Source organism: Odontesthes bonariensis, chromosome 24 (genome assembly GCF_027942865.1).
Source record: "Odontesthes bonariensis isolate fOdoBon6 chromosome 24, fOdoBon6.hap1, whole genome shotgun sequence".
Taxonomy (NCBI): Eukaryota; Metazoa; Chordata; class Actinopteri; order Atheriniformes; family Atherinopsidae; genus Odontesthes; species Odontesthes bonariensis.
In genome coordinates, this window is record NC_134529.1 from 16,625,951 (window position 1) to 16,644,137 (window position 18,187).

The 18,187-nt window shown below is 42.5% G+C and overlaps 3 protein-coding genes across 8 annotated transcripts in view; 1 reads left to right on the forward strand and 2 right to left on the reverse strand.

Moving 5' to 3' along the window:
• Window positions 1-3,042, forward strand: part of itsn2a (intersectin 2a) — a 46,052-nt gene extending 43,010 nt beyond the window's left edge. For all 5 annotated transcript variants that reach the window (XM_075458879.1, XM_075458883.1, XM_075458881.1 and 2 more), the window contains 6 exons: window positions 33-245; window positions 413-534; window positions 629-711; window positions 1,054-1,137; window positions 1,246-1,419; window positions 2,369-3,042. In XM_075458879.1, the coding sequence (XP_075314994.1) occupies window positions 33-245; window positions 413-534; window positions 629-711; window positions 1,054-1,137; window positions 1,246-1,419; window positions 2,369-2,520 (828 nt within the window). In that variant the 3' untranslated portion in view covers window positions 2,521-3,042. The remainder of the gene's footprint in view (window positions 1-32; window positions 246-412; window positions 535-628; window positions 712-1,053; window positions 1,138-1,245; window positions 1,420-2,368) is intronic.
• fam228a (family with sequence similarity 228 member A) lies at window positions 897-8,317 on the reverse strand. The gene is made up of 7 exons (XM_075458886.1): window positions 7,951-8,317; window positions 4,450-4,635; window positions 4,294-4,371; window positions 3,963-4,157; window positions 3,766-3,844; window positions 3,373-3,535; window positions 897-3,287 (listed from the first exon to the last, which is right to left on the reverse strand). Exons 1-7 carry the CDS (start codon window positions 8,017-8,019, stop codon window positions 3,185-3,187), a joined length of 873 nt encoding a protein of 290 aa, XP_075315001.1. The 5' UTR covers window positions 8,020-8,317; the 3' UTR covers window positions 897-3,184.
• Window positions 8,318-8,680: 363 nt separating this feature from the next.
• Window positions 8,681-17,763, reverse strand: gnpat2 (glyceronephosphate O-acyltransferase 2). Of its 2 annotated transcripts, XM_075458885.1 has the most exons (15): window positions 17,567-17,763; window positions 15,787-15,984; window positions 15,515-15,691; window positions 15,146-15,275; window positions 14,904-15,031; window positions 14,632-14,707; window positions 14,102-14,253; window positions 13,165-13,295; window positions 12,567-12,808; window positions 11,814-12,071; window positions 11,637-11,716; window positions 10,678-10,818; window positions 9,819-9,918; window positions 9,564-9,716; window positions 8,681-9,389 (listed from the first exon to the last, which is right to left on the reverse strand). In XM_075458885.1, the coding sequence occupies exons 1-15, from the start codon at window positions 17,576-17,578 to the stop codon at window positions 9,337-9,339; spliced, it is 2,031 nt and encodes a 676-aa protein (XP_075315000.1). In that variant the 5' UTR covers window positions 17,579-17,763; the 3' UTR covers window positions 8,681-9,336. The 2 variants fall into 2 exon arrangements, with proteins under 2 accessions (XP_075315000.1, XP_075314999.1); XM_075458884.1 differs by having other exon boundaries at window positions 14,904-15,275.
• Window positions 17,764-18,187: the final 424 nt, after the last annotated feature.

Genomic DNA, 18,187 nt, shown 5'->3' on the forward strand with positions numbered 1-18,187 from the left:
AAGTCTTTACTTTCTGTCCGTCTTTCTCCCAGCACTTGGTCTTCAACTCATTGACTAATTGCCTCGGGCCCCGCAAGTTGCTCCACAGTGGTCGACTGTATAAAACCAAAAGCAGCAGAGAGCTGTGGGCCTTCCTCTTCAATGATTTCCTCCTACTCACACACAGTGCCAAGCCTTTCTCATCCTCAGGATCAGACAAGTTATTCAGCCCCAAAACCAGCATACAGCTCAAGATGTACAAAACAGTAAGCCAGAGGCAAAGCCCTTTTCTTAAAGCTAGGAATTGAACTGCCTTCGCCTAAAAAAAAAAAACACTGCACGGTTGTGAACAAGGCCTGGAAAGTTTCTTCTGGACAAAAAGTGTTTCACGATTGTCTTTTTATGCGTCTAAACACCCCATGTTCCTTTGCAGCCGCTGTTTCTGAATGAGGTTCTTGTGAAAATGCCACCGGATCCATCCAGCGATGAGCCGCTCTTCCACGTCTCTCACATAGATCGGGTCTACACGCTCAAAACCGAGACCTTGAGTGAGAGGTATGTGTGCACAGAAACCGTGGTCTATGGACACTTTAGCCTTGATATTAATCATGTGATGTGTAACCTTCACACGGTATTACTGCTTTGACAGGACAGCGTGGGTCCAGAAGATTAAAGCAGCGTCTGAACACTTCATAGAGACGGAAAAGAAAAAGAGAGAGAAGGCATACCAAGGTAAACACAAGCACACATACATATTTTATACTCTGTGTGTGTGTGATACGAGTGGGATTTATATGGTTTAATAATTAAACGCCACACACCTGTTCTCGCCAGATATGTGAAGGAGAGCAGAGACACATGGAACTGTAATATTATCAAGCAAATAATCTTTAATGGAAATAATTAGAAAGACTCATTTAAAGACTCGCATCAGTAAAGCTGATGGTTCCCCAGAATAGTCAAGCCCACATAAAAATAAAACACTCAAGATTCTCCAAGTTGTTTTTGCATCTTTATACCCATCACTCGCAAAGAAAAATGCGTGCTGTGTTTTTGTACATTTTGTCATTATAGCACGTTCTCTAAAGACGAGTGGAATCGGCCGACTGCTGGTAACAGTCACCGAAGCCCAGGAGCTCAAAGCCTGCAAGCCCAATGGTGAGGCCTAGTTACAGGATGCAACTCTCTTTTAACTGATTACTAATCAATGTTGTGTGGTAAATTTTCCCACCTAAAAAAAGAGTAAACCCGCATTTTTCTCCTCAGGTAAGAGTAATCCGTACTGTGAGCTGACGATGGGGGCTCAGTGCTACACGTCGCGGCCAATCAGCGACACCCTGAGCCCCAAGTGGAACTTCAACTGCCAGTTTTTCATCAAAGACCTCTACCAGGACGTCCTGTGCATCACTGTGTTCGAGAAAGATCAGTTCTCGCCAGACGGTTAGTGAGAGAGAAACAAACGTGTATGCACACAATACTGCCTTTGGTTGTTTTAACTTTTCTTTTTAAGAAACCCAAGTTCCCCTTTCCACAGCTGCATCAGCCATTAGCAGCTTATGTCTTACAGCATATGAATAGACAGTATGTGTTGACATTTACTGTTCCTGATGAGAATTCATGTAAAACTCAAAATTGTCATGAATGCCATGACAAAATTGTACTTTTAATTTAAAGGTTCCTTTTTTTGTGGCAGTAGGATTACACAACACACATAATTAACTGTAAACAAACAAAAAAAATACCAATTTAAAGCACAAGTTTTGATTTATTGTGGGAGTTCCTAATTAACACAAGTTAAAATGATAGAAGCTAAAAAAAACACAAAAAAAAAAAAAAAAAAACACACAAGCACAATATATATTTGGTTGAACGTCTATAAGCAAGTACGGGGAAGCCATCAGCTGCAGTCAATAATGGACATTTTGAATCTTTCAACTAAGAGTAGACTGTTTATCTAAGTTGAGCTTGGATGTAAAACTTTAACCCTGTCTTGGTTTTTAGAAAACACACAGTAAATTAAAACTTGTGCTTCTTGCCATTTTCCTCCTAATAATGAGAGAAATCATTGAAATAATACCATGATAGTCATGAGCATGAATTATAAAGGTGATCATTTATAAAACTAAAGTACTAAAAGGTTCAATTTCAAATTAATATAAGTGTATCTCCTTTTTTTTTTTAAATCCACGTAATCCTAGTCATATTCATCAATTAAAGACAGAAAAACAAATGCTAATCAAAAGCATTTCTGCTAATATATACCATTAGCCTAATAAAATCTATCAGATTCCACTGAGATTTGTAGACAAGTGATGAAGAGTGAGTCTTTGGTTTTAGAAAAAGTGTGTCCATTTCAGCAGGATGAACTGACAGATTTCTTCCCTCTCAGATTTCCTGGGTCGCACCGAGGTTCCCGTGGCAACTATAAAGAAAGATATGGAGGGCAAAGGAGCAGCGAACCGCCGCCTGCTCCTACACGAAGTCCCCACAGGAGAAGTGTGGGTCAAACTAGACCTGCAGCTTTATGAGCCAACCAAATGAGCTCCACCGGGCATACACCACTTAGTTTTATAGCAATGAAGACGCACATGCCAAAATTGCCTATTTAATCTGCTGAAGGATATGCAACTAAATAGTCAGGATTAAGTGCCCCTGCCAGACGTTCTTTTAAATTGACCCGAGTCTAGCTGAAATGTGAAGATTATTGCAAATAGTTTTTCTTATTCACTACCGAATCAAAATCTTAATATAAATGCCTTTATATTGAACCATTTAGTTTTGCTATATGGTTGAGATTTGTAAAATTCTTATTAACAAATTGCTATATTGTGCTATTTCTCCAATGATGGAAGAATAAGAAGACATCCATCACATTCCCATGTAAAGTTTTACCCTGCCTCATATGAATGCGTATTGTTATACTGTTGCACGTGACTTGGCGTTGTAATCTGGAATGTTAACCTCTTTGGTGTAACTGTCGGGTTTAATGTTAAATATGCCACTAAACAGTGAGAGTGGCAGAATTCAATTGTAAATACAGTAAACATTTTTTCTTTATTTCACCATCATCTTCTGATTTCTTTTCTTTTTTCATGTCTTACGAAGCAGTCCTTACAAGTGTGGTGCTGCTGGAAACTGTGAGGTAGTCAGTCTAATGTATGTAAATAGGCAGGATATATGGTTTTTATTTCAATGTAGGCGATGGTCAGCTTAGCTGCTGTAAACTTGCCGGCCTGGAGAACCAGCAGCCGGCCTGATGGCACCTTCCATCAGATGTTGCAGTGATGCGACGTGGTATGGTGTCAAGCCTGGATGAGAAATAGCTTCTGGGAATACAGCAGAAATATATGGCGCAAAAATGAAACTTGGGTTCTTACGATGTCGTTTATGTACCTGCCAGACTTCTTTTCTTCAGTCTTATCCTTTCCTGGAATCTTTATGAGTGCAGACACGGGATGATGAGATGAGGCTCGTGGAAGCTGGTTGACCTGAGACTTACTAAAAGGGCGGTAGCCCTGAGATAGCTCCCGTGCTTTTTTCCATGTGCATTTGCTTCCTACAACGGAAGGGAAAGTGACTTATTTGAATATCAAATCAACACTGGCCCTCATTTCAGCCGCGAGCTGTATTTCACTGAGAGCAAGAATATGTAAATGATGATCAAACATTATTTAACATTAGATTTTTTTCCATACGAGCTTAACTTTTCCTGGGAAGTCAAATGTGTCGTTTTTCGACAAGTTCCAGGATCTTGATTTAGTTTTTAAAATAATTAGCATCAGATACCTGCTTCACAAGACAGGGATGTTCTCTCTTCCTTCAGTAAATGACGGTATGAAGGGTCTTTCGTGTTGTCCGTTTTCAGCTAGAGAGACAGCAGAGCATATATTAGCACCAACCGACCCATCTGGGATACTCTAGGTGGAAGAGTTGAGAAGGAAAGGATTGTATTCCCAAGCTAGAAAGCCAGATGGAAGCCTCACCTGTGAGTCACAGTGACGGAGGTAGTGACTGTACATGTTCTGACGCCTTTCGGCCTCCACAGGACCGCATCTGGACACATGTACCTCCACTCGCTTCTCAAGAGGAAACCACACATGTTCAGTCCAGTGCTTGTGGAGCAGCTCCCTCCTCCTCAGCTCCACTTCTTCCCGTTGGCATAGGAAAAACTCCAACTCCTCAATCGGGGCATAGGTCAGCGAACATGAGAGAGATGAGCAAACACTCAGAACACTGTCAGATTGTTAAAAGCCCTTATGGTAAAAACACACTGCATTGTCAAGTTTGATAAAAGGCAACACAACCATGTCTTACCTTCATAAAACCATTTTCTGTATCCAGTAAATGTTGGATTATTTCTTGTGCATGCTGATTTTCAGCCTCCATCTTTCCCTAAATAGTAATACACAAGGTAAGAACATTTCCCATCTTTTTGTGCAGGTACAGTGGGAGTTGGGTTGAGTGTGGTACCTGCAGTTGTCTGAGGGAGGTGTGAGAGAGCTGGCCGTGTTTAAAGTTGTGCTTGTGCCAACAAGGTGAGGAGGCCTTGTTCCTTTTCCCTGGTCTTGCACATGGCCGAGTGTTCCTCATCCTCACACTTGGCTGAGACAGACTCCCTCTGCTCTCTGTGGCACCTTTAAGTTCAGCCATGCACTCCTGAAATGGCAGTTGTATCAATTCAGTGGGAACTTACTGCTTTTATTTGTAGCGATGTGAAAGCATGCAGCTTCATTTTCAGATATCCCAACATTACATCATGAATGAAAAGATATGTCTACCAACACAACTTATGAATTCAATTCTGTTGAACAGAAACGTCTCAGTGGAAAGTGTGATGCACTGGTTAGTTTTACTGAAAAATACAAATGTCAAGGGTGCCAATTTAGCTGTTTCAAAGTGGACAGTGGACTCTTAGAAATCCCAACCTGTTCACAGACACATCAGACATAATCATGCAGGTTTACAGCAGACAGCAGACGCAAGCACAACAGCCAGTGACGGATCCTGTTGCCACCTGGAAACATGATCAGCTTCTCAATGTTGCACAAACACATGCAGTAGAACACACATGTCACTTTGACAGTTGACATTTCTTCAAGACTCTGCAGGCAACACTGCATGGATGATTTGCATCCCTCTATTTCCCTTTGTGCTTTTTGTTGCTTGAAGATCCTGCAGTTCCAGCATTCTACAATCAGACATGACTCAAACATGAGAGATGTCCATTCACTGTCCTCAGAGTCTCTGAGCAGGTCGGAGCACACACACTGCTCCTACACAGCCACCGTGACATAAAGACTGGTGATAAATAATTACTTGGTAAGAGTTCACCGTCTCGCTCTTTCTGTGAATCGGGAGCAGCACAGACCGAGTGGTGCCACTACCTGCTGTGACCCAGAGGTGTAAAATACAGCACCATTAGAGACAACTAACTAAACCTGAGTGGTAATTTCATCAACAAAAGAAAACACATAAAGAAATAAAACGCAACACACCCTTTAGGCTATATTTCACAGAAATACATCAACGCAGGGTAACAAATTTTACCAAACAACTTTCAGGGAAAACATCTCAGTAGACACCAAAGTAAAACAGACAACGTGACTCAAGTATCTCATTGGAAATGTGTTCTCTAAAATATTGCACTGAAAATACGGCACATGCATTTATTATTTTGCCCAATAGAGGGCCACATAGTAGCCAATCTGAAGTGCTGTTGAGAGGACCACTTAAACCGTCTTTGCTCTCCAGTGAAAGATTCATCTATTAGTGGTTAAATGACAAATAAACACCCTGTTTGAAGCATGTCCGCTTTAACAGATCAAAATGATGTGCCCGAGAGGCTCATATACAACCCATCTCTTATTAATCAGTTATTGTATAGCCCCCTTTTCTTTTCTTTATTTTATTACCCTTACCTCTGATTTCAACAGACTGACAGGTGTGTGGATGGGATTGTTTTTCCTCAGGTCACTCATCTCTGTATCATTACAAAGGGGGTCGATCATGGGAACCATTAGTGATCATTTGCTTGCTGATCATTAGATTAAAACATTATTACTTTCTGCAACCATGTGGAGGAGCGACAACGTTGAACTAACACCAAGATAATGATTATGCAAGTTTCTACAGCAAGTTGTTGCTCAATTCTGCTTACTTAAAGATAGTTACATTTAGTTTACAGGCTGTATCACCGTAATGATGTTGCGTTTTCTTACCCGTGTTGAATTTTGGACGTTCTGGTCAGAAGTGAAAAAAAAAAACCCAGCATGACAAAAAAAAAAAAAAAAAGTCCAATTGAACCCAAATTTCCGTTTTGAGGTCACATAGGACGCATTTTAACAGTGTGGTGACAGCTGACATTTAGACTTCTCATAGACTGGCTTCGGCTTTCAGTAAAGGTGGTAACTTACCGTGAGAGAGGGTAGCAGGCCTCCTCCTTCTCTTCCTCCAGGTGACTTACCGTCTGGAGGTTTGCTGTTGCCATGACGCCCACACACAAGCTAGCTAAGAACGAGCACGCGCTGCGAAGACGGCGCTGTCAGTGGGCACGTTCAACGCGAGACTATAGGACACTTTCTTAATTCATTTGAAAAAACATATAAACATGAAAAACAACAACAACAAAAAAGAACAGTTGTTGTAATATTAATGTCTCGGTCCCTTCGAAGTAATAACATTTTTTTTTAACATTCGAGTATTCTATTTTTTGTTGTTTGTGTTCCCTATCAGGGACTGTAGGCTATAACCAATATCATAATTAGGGAGAATGGAGATTCTTTCTACATTGTCTGACATCTACCCCATGTTTAGAAAACCATCTGCAGCTGCTTAAGTTGTAAGTGAAGATATATATTCGCATTGTGTTAGAAGTACAAAAAAACAGTTACTTATAATAAAAAAAAAACATTTGATAGAATTCATCCAGCTGCAAAAAGGTTAAAGTTAGTCTACTTGATATATATTAAACCTAATGGGCGACGAGGAAGGAGTCTCCGTGAGGCTTCTCCCACTGGAATTGTAGCGAAAAGGCTTGGTATTAATGCGCCCGTTGACAGCTGAGGTGTCTGCTGAGACACCTTTGGAAGAATCAAGTACGTGATGTTTGGGTATTAGCTGCGTGGAGGCAGGCGGGGCAGAGCTTGGCCAGGTCATAACTCATCTTCTCAGCTTTCTTTCTTTTCGTTGCAGGGTCCGGAACGGGACAGGGGGGAGGCTACATGGATTGGTGGACGTGGCTGGCAGCGTGCGTTGCCCTGCTGTGGATTTTCTGCTTTATAGACGGTAAGACAAACACGGTCCGCGGAGATTTGGAAGCGTTTCCGGAACTTTCTGTCACACTGCCACATACATCACGACGACTTTATTTTAGGCTTATCAAGGTTAAATCGTGTTGGGTACTGTTGGTTATTGTGGACAAAAACAGGCAGTCGTCCTTGGAATGTTGGGAAGTGTCAAAACCATCAAAAGATGCCAAGCCGATAAGGAAACATTGGCCCAAGGAATAGTTAAAGGCACGTGCACGAAATCAAGATTACAGAAACAGGTGTAGTAGAACACGTCGTAGACTAATACTTTGTAACTAAATCTTAATTGGCTTTACTAGATATCCTTTTTTTCCTCTCTGGTGAATACAGTTCCTGGTTAGATTAGTCTATATAATTTATATGACAACTTGACAAAGCTGAAACCCCGAAAGATATATTTTGCCTCCTGCTAATTGGAGCGTGATCGAGAGCGCGCATAGTACACCGAAAGTCCTCTTGCGTGCTCAGATGATGTGTGCCACCCACATAGCTGGAGAGCAGACGTTAATCCACTTCCAGACACCTTTTGTAATAGTTTGTGACATTAGCCACAGTGTTAAATCAGGCTCCAGCTGACCCGGTAACTGTCTTATCTCCAGGCAACGCCGTGCTTGAGCTGCGGCTGCTCTTCCACGCTCTAACCAAAGCTGCTTGTCACTTGTACCTGGCCCTGCTCCCGCTCCGCCGAGCCATCACCCACTTCTTCGACTGCGCGAGACACCTGGTCAGCCATGCCCAGCAAAGCCCGTCTCCACACGGCTACGTCCACCAAGGCCAGCCGCTGGCCAAGAAATGCACGCTGCACTTCCTGGAGGGCGTGTGTGTGGTGTGCGAGACTGTGCCCAACCTGATGGGTGCAGCTCTCGGCGTGGGCGCCGCCCTCTGCCACATGCTGCAGGGGGGGTTTTACATCCTGGCAGCCACGCTGCGCACCATCCAGGTCAACCTGTTCTCCCAAATGAACGGCGAGAAGGAGAGATGGGACAAAGAGCGCCTCAGAGCCAAGGAGAGCGAGAAAAAGCTGAATTCCAAAGTGCTGGAGTACATCTCAGTTTTCTGTCAGGACCCCGTCAGCGCTCTACGCATCAAGGTCGACGTGCCACCTGTGTATCGATAGGTTATGTCCATATAACGCGGTGTATGGTTAATTGGCACATACGAGGCCTTCTTCCAACTGCTGACAGGTTAAAGGTTCAGCTGACTGGTTGCCAGATCTGACAAGAGGCTGAACTTTTACCTCTGGTTTTACTCTGTGGAGGGAAATAGAAAACCAACTGAATCAAAGAAAAGCTATTTAAATGTCCAAAAAGGAAAATGATCAATGGTGCGTTTTCTTACATCCCGTTTTGCATTAATTAAAAATGTAACGAAATAAAAAAAATGTCTGAAACAAATGAAATGTGACATCATCATTCATGAGATGTAATTTAATAGTTTAGAGGCATTTACACCAGACTGCCACCTTAATCAACAATCACGTGTCACGTGTAGTTCCGTTTATTTATAAAGTGCTGTGGCCTTCAGCTGCAGAACAGAATCAACAAGAAATTTCTAACACAAAATGTTAAACATGAACAGAATAAAATCTATTTAAAAATAGTAGCTTGTCAGAGTTAATCTACATTTATCGACAATTAGAGTAAAAGTTAAACCTCCTTATGTTCCCATGTTTATTTATTCTAATTCTCTTACAAATGCATTTCTTTGAGGTATTGTTTTCCTGTTTGTTAATCAAGTCTGATTCAACCCATAAAACAGAGCGAGCAATACTGCCACATTTGGGTCACCGAGTCAGGGCTTTTAGCTTTACACCTTAGCCGTCTCTGATCTGTGAGGGATGAGAGCGAGGCAGCCGACATTCAAGGGTGGCACAAAGCCAGATTAGATCTGAGCACTGACCTGTTTGATACCGAGGCCACACAGTGAAGGTACAGCAATCATAAAAGAGCAGAGGGATGAAAATGATTAAGAAATGACCCGGAGAGGGTCGTGTAAGAGGAGGAAACCCGACTGTGAGGCACCGCTGAAGATGGATCTGCTCCAACTGAGGCTAAAGTCTGGCATCGGGTGTCGCTTGGAGATTTTGCGGAGGGATTTTGCCAGCTAAAGAGAAGGAGGGTGAGAAAAAAAAAAGAACAGAAAACTACCTCAAGCTCTTGTTTTTTGGAATGGTAAACACAAGCAGAGGCAAAGAGCAAATCTTCAATGCAGCAAGGGCATCAAAATATTTCAAAGGGAGCGAGGTAAAAATTAAAAGAGGCTTTTCAGGGAACTTACAAAGCATCTCTCCGATTCTTCTCACGGCCGCTCTGTTCACTTTGTACTCATTACCGTCAGAGTTCAGCTTTGCCGTAGCCTCCAGTCTACGCAGCGCCGCCATAACATTCTTCTGGGTGTCCGATGAAAGGGCTTCGTAGGTGTGAAGTTCACCTGCAGAGATGGCAGGAAACAACCACGGGAATAAACAGAATTTACCTGCTGGGGGGGGTGATCGGAGAGGCCGGAAATCATTTCAGCCACTTTCTGTTTTACCTGAGAGGATGAGCTTTGTCGCCAGGTCGCGCACAGCCAGTAGGAACTCTTTCTCTGAGAAAACATGATCTCCCTCCTCGCAGAGGTATCTGAACATCAGCTGCAAATAAAAACAAGCCGATTGAGTCTCCTATTCCTCATGGAACTGCCACTGAATTCACTGATTAATGCCACAACTGGCGTGAAGTCGTAACCCAAACAGCATTTATCGATGGCCTCCCCCACCAATTCAGACTGTATTAATAATATACAGAAGTATAATAAAAAAAAAAAAACACACACATTAAAGGGTTGGTATGGATAGATATAAATGGAGTATTACATTGTGTTAAAAGTGTCACCTCTTCCCAGAAAGTAGAACCATAAGAAATATGTATTTAAAGATAATGCATAACCAATAAAGGTAATAAAATGTTGCAGCGGGCCAAAAAGACTGTTTAGAAAAGCATCACCACATTACCTGATGTGAAATTCAGTAATAAAATCTGATTAAATCATTAAAATCGTGACCTGAATTTCGGCTGCCGGCCGCTGCTGATGACAGGAAAGTTCACTAAAGTTAACTGAAACAGAGCACTAGCTCCACAAACATCACCTTTTCTTCCTGCCACCTACCTGAGAGCTTGTGTGTCATTTGCTCTCACTGAATGCACCTGACCTCCTCTTATTCGCCCATTTCTACTGCACACCACCCACACTTGGCCAATCACAGCCACTTCTCTCAGACAGAGAAGGTTTGACACATTAGCACCTAAATCATATGCCATCGATGTAGGCTACCTTTTGCTCGCTAAATGGCGTAAATTTCATCTTAGAACATAATATATGATTATTAAGAGAGATCCGGAATTTAGATGACCTGATAAGAGTCAATGAAGGGTTTCAACAGTTCCTGAAGGTGGGATAACACCTCCAGGCCTGTGTCTAAAACCGTCAGCTCCTCTCGGTCGATGTGAACCGCTCCGCATTTCTTCAGAAGGCAGCACGCCTCCTCAAAGTCCTAAATGACAGAAAGACAACCTTAGCAGCAATGTGCAGTAAACGGATCACATATAAAGCAACAGTACATACGAACATAAGTATGCAGCTTTTTGCTGTGAAATGCATGCGTAAACTCGACACAATGCAACAGGAATATTCCTCAGATTTCGGGTCTATATTCGCATGTTATCAAGCTACTGCTGCAGATTTGGGAAAACAACTTTGATGATGCAAATCTCCCAGGAAGAAGCAATTAGTTAATGGGTGCTGCGTGGTTATAATGGGAAGAGCATCTTCAGCAACTAAACTCTGGAAGAATGTTGCATTTAAACGATGTTAAATTGGTAAAAAGCGACAAAATGTCCCTCTCGCTGTTACACCAGCAGTCTGAATTATTAGTACACAGCGAGTTTCGTAGATGTTTTTATTTAGCTCACATCAACTTCTCACCCCACCATCTGAATATTGCTGCAGAAATGGGAACTCAGAATTTTCAAATGTTCCCACAGCCATAAGGCTTTTTAACAGTGAATGCTGAGTTCTTCTCAAATTGAGTTATCTATTAATTTATTATTGTATTTAGTTAGTAGTAGTATTTTTATTAGAATTGGTATTATTATTGTTGTTGTTAATCATTGTAAATATTAATCTTTTTTTTTTTTAGCTACTTGACTAATTTGAATTTCCCCCATTGGGGGATAAATAAAGTCTTTTTCTATTCTATTCTATTCTATTAACTCCAGCCTGCCCAGTATGGCAAAAGAACAGCTGTAAACTAATATTTGATGCCCAGAGTAATCATCATCTGAGCTGATGGGGAACTGCCGAGGCTGTTACCTGAGATGACCTGCCAGGGATGAAGATGAATTCATTGGAGAAAACGTCTCGTAGGAAGCAGAAGAAGGGGAGGAGCTCACCTGTGAACGGAAACAGTTGATATCCCAATGAAGCAAGAGCAAATATCACGTGTCCCTGTGTGGGATATGGGAACTCACATCCTGCCAAAGCTCCCACCTTTCTGCGTGCTTTTCGTGATGCGAATGGCTGTAGCGAGCAAGGCGGGACGTACAAAAACATGCAGGGCCTGATTCCTGTAGGAAACCAATATCAGAGCCGCAGTAGCGGTCCTCATCACAGCCTCCTCTGGGCTGATTGGATGTTTCCTCTCAGGCTCCTGCTCCTCGACCAGGTAAACACGCCCCGCTTTGCGGCGAACAATGGAGTGATGAAGGGCCACAGTGGAGGACATCACCTCCGAGTCAGAGACGTGTTCTGCAAAAACAGTTATCAACAAGTCATCTTTGTTTGATTCTCAGGGGATAATGTGTGTTTAAGTGTTTACAACAGGCCTGCATGTGTGTAAGTGTGCAAACAGGAGACAGCTCAGTGGGTTCCTCTTAAGGTAAGTTACTTAAAGTGCATTAATCCAATGGACATCTGCTTAATGAACGTGAACGCATGTGCCAACTTGCATTCATCTAATCTGTCTGATCTACCTCAGACCAGAGGAAAGGATCCTTTACTATCCTGACACTTTGACTGGACGAACACACTCGGCTACCGCTCTGCATAAGCTTTGTCTGCTTCCCCATGCAAAGCAAATAGCAAGTGCCACCTACTGGTCATTCAAAGGATGTGGAGGTACGCCTCAAAGGGTCATTGTAAAGGAGAGCCAGAAATTTACCGATCTTGATGGCAACTTAGTGGAAAGACAAAAAGTAATATTGGCAAGCAAATATATCAAATCCATGCACTTCCTCTACACACCAGGCCAGTTCAGACGAGCCCCAAAGTCCAGCACCAGCTTCCTGAGCCAGAGGGTTTTTTCTGTGAGTTGATGCCACGGCAGACCGTCCTTCGTTAAGACTGTGGCTGGAACCTGGAGCAATAAGGAGGCCATCAGAGACCCGGGGCTGATCAGAGAGCCCTCCTCTTGGATTCGTACCATCAGGTGAGCCAGCCAGCTCACACAGGCCTGGGCCTCTTGAGTGGGCTTCTGAGGGAGATCTCTGTGAAAAGAGAGAGGATGAGAGGAGGGGGTGGAAGGATGATGGCCCTATGCTGCAGTCAAACTGAAACATCAGTGACCACAAGGCTGTCGCTGATACTTCAAACACAGAGATTATTTATGATTTCTGATCATGCAACATAGAGGGTTTATGCTCTCTTGAGAGGAAGTTACCCTTTAGGATTATTACTGTAAACCTGTGTTTGAACAGTAAATGACAAATGAATGTGTATGATATACTGTTTTACTTTAAAAAAAAAAAAAAATTGAAAACGATTGGGAAATTAGGAGCTTTTTGCTGACTGCTGCAAATCATTAGTCTGGTACGCATGCAAACGATGTGCGATCATTCTCTACCTAGGAATGAGGTTGTACTGGCAGCGATTCATCTTGCCCTCACACAGCTGTCGGGCAGACAGGGGACGGCCAAAGTTCACATGCATGCTGCCGTAATTCTCCTGCAGAACTCTGCTGGCCTTCAGCAAGCCCTGCAGAGCAAGAGCAAGAACATCAGGGCTGCTTTCGCGTGACCCTCGTAATGGCTTGTGATGACATTATTTTTGATGCAACCAGGAAGCTTTACTGGTGTACACTGGCTATAAACGGAAAAAGAGTCGGTGTGTTAGATGGGTGTGTTCCACCCCATGATCAGTGAATGCTTGTGTGGTAATCTTGTAGAAATGACTAGGAAGAACTCATGGGTCAAACAGCCAACATCGAGATCCAGAGGGGCTCTCTACTGTAAATCTAGCGATCAGATGAGATGCTCAATTTCAAGCGGAACCGGAAAATTCCAGTATTATTAAACCTGAGGTGTGTGTTCTCATCTTTCTGGATCTTATTGATATATTGAGGCAAGAATCTATACACAACCTGAAAAATAAGGGTTTCTCTTGGCTAAGTAGTGGCTCAAGTTTAAATTCAGGGGAACAGCTAGAGTGGTTGAACCTGCACATCAAGCCTCCCCAGGAACACCTTTTATCAACAGATGGACAGGTGTCCCACTGACAATTTCTCTTTTTTTTCCCACAAACACAGGCTAAGCTTGTGTAAAAGAAGGCCAAAACAAAAATTAGTCGACTGCCACCGCTGTGTTGCTCACTGCATTGTCTCCATGTGACCTGATTACTTGTCATTTGCCATATCATAGGTTTCTTTTCTCAAAATACTGGGCCTATTTGTAAAAAAAATGTCCTTCATTTATGACCAAACTGGTGACAAAAATAGGGCCTGAAAGTATTCAGGCTTCATTACAAATTTTTAAATCAAGTGAGTAATGTGACCAGAACCCTACCATGGTGCTTTCTTTGGGCTTGGGGACACCGAGTAACTCATGTGCAAGCAACGACTCCTCCAGCACTCGTTCATAGCTGATACTGATGGGTACCAATGTGATGTCAAACACCTCGCCTTTAAAGAAGGGCTCCAGCACCATGTGCATCATACCTGCAGACACACAGGTACGTGCACAGAAATATACAGTCATGATGGATATATTACTTTATAAGAACAGAAAGAAATTATTGAGGAAATACGGTAAAATACGAGGTAAAAAGGGATCAGTGTTTACGAGATATACAGTACAGAACTGAAAGTACAGTCAACCTTTAAATAACCACCCATGAAGGCAACAGTTAACAGTTAACTACAGCCTAAATCAATACAAAAAAAAGTAACCGGAATGTTTTATTGGAGGCAGTGAATCCTGCTTATATATGTTGTGAAATCAGAGCGACAAAGATCTAAATAGTCCAAAGCTAAACAGATCAACAAACAAAAAAAAAGGGACAAACACTAATATGCAAACCGCAGACGGAAACTTACCAATCTTTGGTGTGAGAGCCTTCAGCGTGCGACTTCTTAAACCCTCCACATAAAACTCCAGAGGAGCATAACCTTTCTACATAAGACATAATAAACTGTTAGACCCTCTTGCTCTGGGTGTACCAGAGCTGACAATGATGATACGCTTACGATTTAATCTCAAGATGATCAAATCAAAGCATCGCTGATTGCTAATCGGGGGTTTTTGTTCAAATTTTACAGCCAATGACCTCCTATTTAAGTACGTTATAAGCCAAAATAATGCGTCTCACTCTGACAATCATTCTGACGTATTCCGACAGCACGGCCCAGTAGAGTTTGTCAGAGCCGATGGCACGTCGGATGAAGAAAGCCCCAGAGCGACGCAGTATCTCTCCAACAATCTTCATCCCTGCAAGAGCTTTACCGTGGAAGAAGAAAGACAACATGACGAGAGAAGAAGATAAGCTAGAGAATATGTTTTGATCATTTTTGAGGGTTCCGGTAACACCGACTAGTTCAAATAGATACTTGCGAATTCCTGCAGCAATAACAGGCATTGGAATGTCGTAGCTAAACAGGATGTAGGAGATAACCAAGAAGTCCACGTAACTCCTGTGATTGGGCATCAGGATCACGGGACTCTCCTGAGCGGCCTGCTGTAGCTAAATCACAAAGAAGGAAAAGGTAGAAGTTTCAAGGAAAACATCCTGGAGCCACGTGATGATGATTTCACGCAGATATTTAAACACAATCTCATCTAAAACCTCAAAACACAGCATCTTAATAAGTGAGCCCCCATTGTTCAATGTCTTTGTGCTCTAATGGGGCCACAAACTTTCAAGTGTCAGTGTGTGTTGCCCTGATGGTTTAATTCAGTCAACTGTACTTATTTCTGACTGACCGTGGCGAGTCCTTCCACGTTGACAAAGATGCCACTGAAGAGTCTCTTGAGCACCTTGCTGAGTATGTAGCTCATCAGCCTGATAAAGCCCAGCTGCAGGTTTTGAGACATTTCGTCCAATATCCCCATTGCCTCTTCTCTCACTTTCTCCACAGGCATCCCCGTCTCCACGGCTACCTGAGAGGGAATGTGGAGGAGAAGCCTGACTGCGTGTTGATGATGCTACAACATTGGAAGCCTTAGTTACATCTTTTCAAATGACACAATCGCACCTCTTTGGCCACGTAGCGCAGATACTGGGACTCCAGAACGGCTCGGTTGAGCTCAGCAGTGGAGCATGGTGGGGCTGCTCTGTATGGATGGGGGCTGAAGGTCCTGAAGGCAAAGCCAAGGTCACTGGAGCGCCTTCTCTCCTCCAATATATCCACAAACTCCTCATCTTCTGGGCTTGCTCCACCTAAATCTCTATACTGAGAGAAGAAGTTCAACTGATCAAATTTGTGTTCGACACCTTTAGTAGAGCAGAAGAGAGCAGAATGCGTTGTAAAAATGGGGCTTTATGGAAGAGCACAAGCACAAAGAATTTCCCCTTGTGGGATTATTAGAGTACTTTGATTCAGGGCTCTCAAGTTTTCAAGTTTGCTTGGAGTGAGATTCGGGCGGGGCAGGGGCCGGGCCGTGTGCGCGGCGGGTTTCTTTCGTGGTTTTTTTTGGAGGGGGGCTGGTCCATTGCAGTATCCCATCGCCATAAACTAGCTACTTAAATAACAAAGAAATTGTTTTATTTATACCAAAATCACAAATCTTCACTTTTACACTAAATTCTGCTATATTTGAAAATAAATTGTTTTAGGTATGCAAAATCTTAACAAACAAAAAAAAATGTATGTCTTGTTGTAAGTGTTTGTGGCAGATTTTGATGCTTGATGACTGATATTGGGGGCTCCCATTTAAAGCACTGTGGCTCAATGTCAGCCATTTTCACAGTCATGATGGATGACAGAGTTCCATTCAGTTCCCGGTCTTGGTTTTATTAAGCCCCACCATGGAAAAAACCCTCTCTGCATCAGCATTTCAGTGTGGCAGAACTAATACCAGTTTGGCAATTGTAGCCTTATTGGGAATCTGCTCATACCAGTCACCTTTGAAAAAAATTAACCACGGAAGCCTAATTACACTCCTACATATTTTTCATTAAGTTGCTCATGTCAAAGGGTGTGTGCTGAATATTTAGGCCTACTACTCCAACGAACACTTTAATCGGCAGGTATTGGTCTTTTACAAGGAGTAGGAAAACTATAGTAACTAATAAAAGATTCAAATAAATGAAGATATGACCTGCTGATGATCCTGACGGTTCTCTTCCACCTCCAGCTCGTCTACAACTTCTGCATGCGTGCTTGCAGCTGAAAGCTATTTCAGACCTCACCCGGCAACAAGAAATTATCTTTTCTGATTGGCTGAGAAATTCTATTTTGTGATTTGCCGATGAGTTGCTAAATCAAGACAGCTGGACCAGAGCAGAGCTATAGAGTAATACATAGTTCTGAGCTGTGCGTGAACTTTTTGAAATGCGTGTGTTGAGAGCCCTGCTTTGATTTGATTTTATGGAAGCAGACGTGCATCTTGAAAGGGAAAGCAAAAGTTACAAAAAGAAACAACAAACTAACTTTGAGAAAAATTCCTTTCGGGTGCAACGACTGTAGTAGAAAATGAGTACTCGACCTGTGTCATATCTCCTCGCCATGCTGTTGGTTCTATTTTGTACTATGACCCCAACAGCTCCGCGTTAAGCAACAACCGCTCAGAAACTCAGAATTTTTTTTTAAGTAGGTCAAAGTTTCAGCGGCTTAAGGCTCCACTCTCTGAGTAGCATTCACAGCTACATCACACGGACAGCATACACCTTAATCTATTTCAATGTCCTTCACGGTCCCCGTTAAGTCGTAAAAACGTGTAATGACGCGAGGCAGACCGAAGGGATGCGACAAGTGTCGCGGATGAACACCAAGTGCACACAACAAAGAGGGGTCCAAAAAAAAAACGTCTTACCGTCCTCTTCATTCTTTACAAAAACAAGCCCAACGTAAACAGTTTGCTATACTCATTGACTTTCGTTTTCTTCTTCCTTTTCTTTTTAATCTTCCCTTGAAAACCTCCTTCACTACAGCCAGAGAACTGAACAGCAACCTGCCGGCCAGACCAATGGTGCCTCTGGGTTTTGGAAACTCCGCCCCACTCTCATGTTCCGCTCTTCGCCCTCAAGTAACCCCCCTCAAACTATTTTACATGATACTCTTAAAGCAAAGCGACTGACAAAAAAAAAAAAAAAACACAAAAACGAACTAATTAATGAATTCATTATTAATTAATATGATTAAAAAAGGATGATAGTCTGGTCAGCAGAGCTGATAACTTTCACACATTTTGATAGATTATATTATTAATGCTGAAAATACAAGAGAATGCAATGAAAAATAATTCAGTCTTTTAGCTGTCAAGAGGAGATCTTTCCACGGGGGCCACACCAGCCATGACACCATGTGTATTTATTAGATACATACTTCACATGTGGAGGTGCAGGTGCACCTCTCATACTGATGTCTTTTCTTTTGGAACTACGGGTCAGGCAAACCCATTTTCTAAAAGCTTCTAAAAGGCTAAACCTGTCCA

Coding starts and splice junctions, on each gene's coding strand:
- fam228a (XM_075458886.1), bottom strand. CDS start 8,019: ATGGCTGACCAGGTGTCTCGCGCAGTCGAAGAAGTGGGTGATGGCTCG. Junction 4,372..4,449: donor CCTCCCTCAGACAACTGCAG/GTACCACACTCA, acceptor ATTACTATTTAG/GGAAAGATGGAGGCTGAAAA. Junction 3,288..3,372: donor GAAGAAAAGAAGTCTGGCAG/GTACATAAACGA, acceptor TTTCTCATCCAG/GCTTGACACCATACCACGTC.
- gnpat2 (XM_075458884.1), bottom strand. Junction 13,296..14,101: donor AGCCCAAAGAAAGCACCATG/GTAGGGTTCTGG, acceptor CTTGCTCTGCAG/GGCTTGCTGAAGGCCAGCAG. Junction 10,819..11,636: donor TCCCTGGCAGGTCATCTCAG/GTAACAGCCTCG, acceptor TCTGTCATTTAG/GACTTTGAGGAGGCGTGCTG.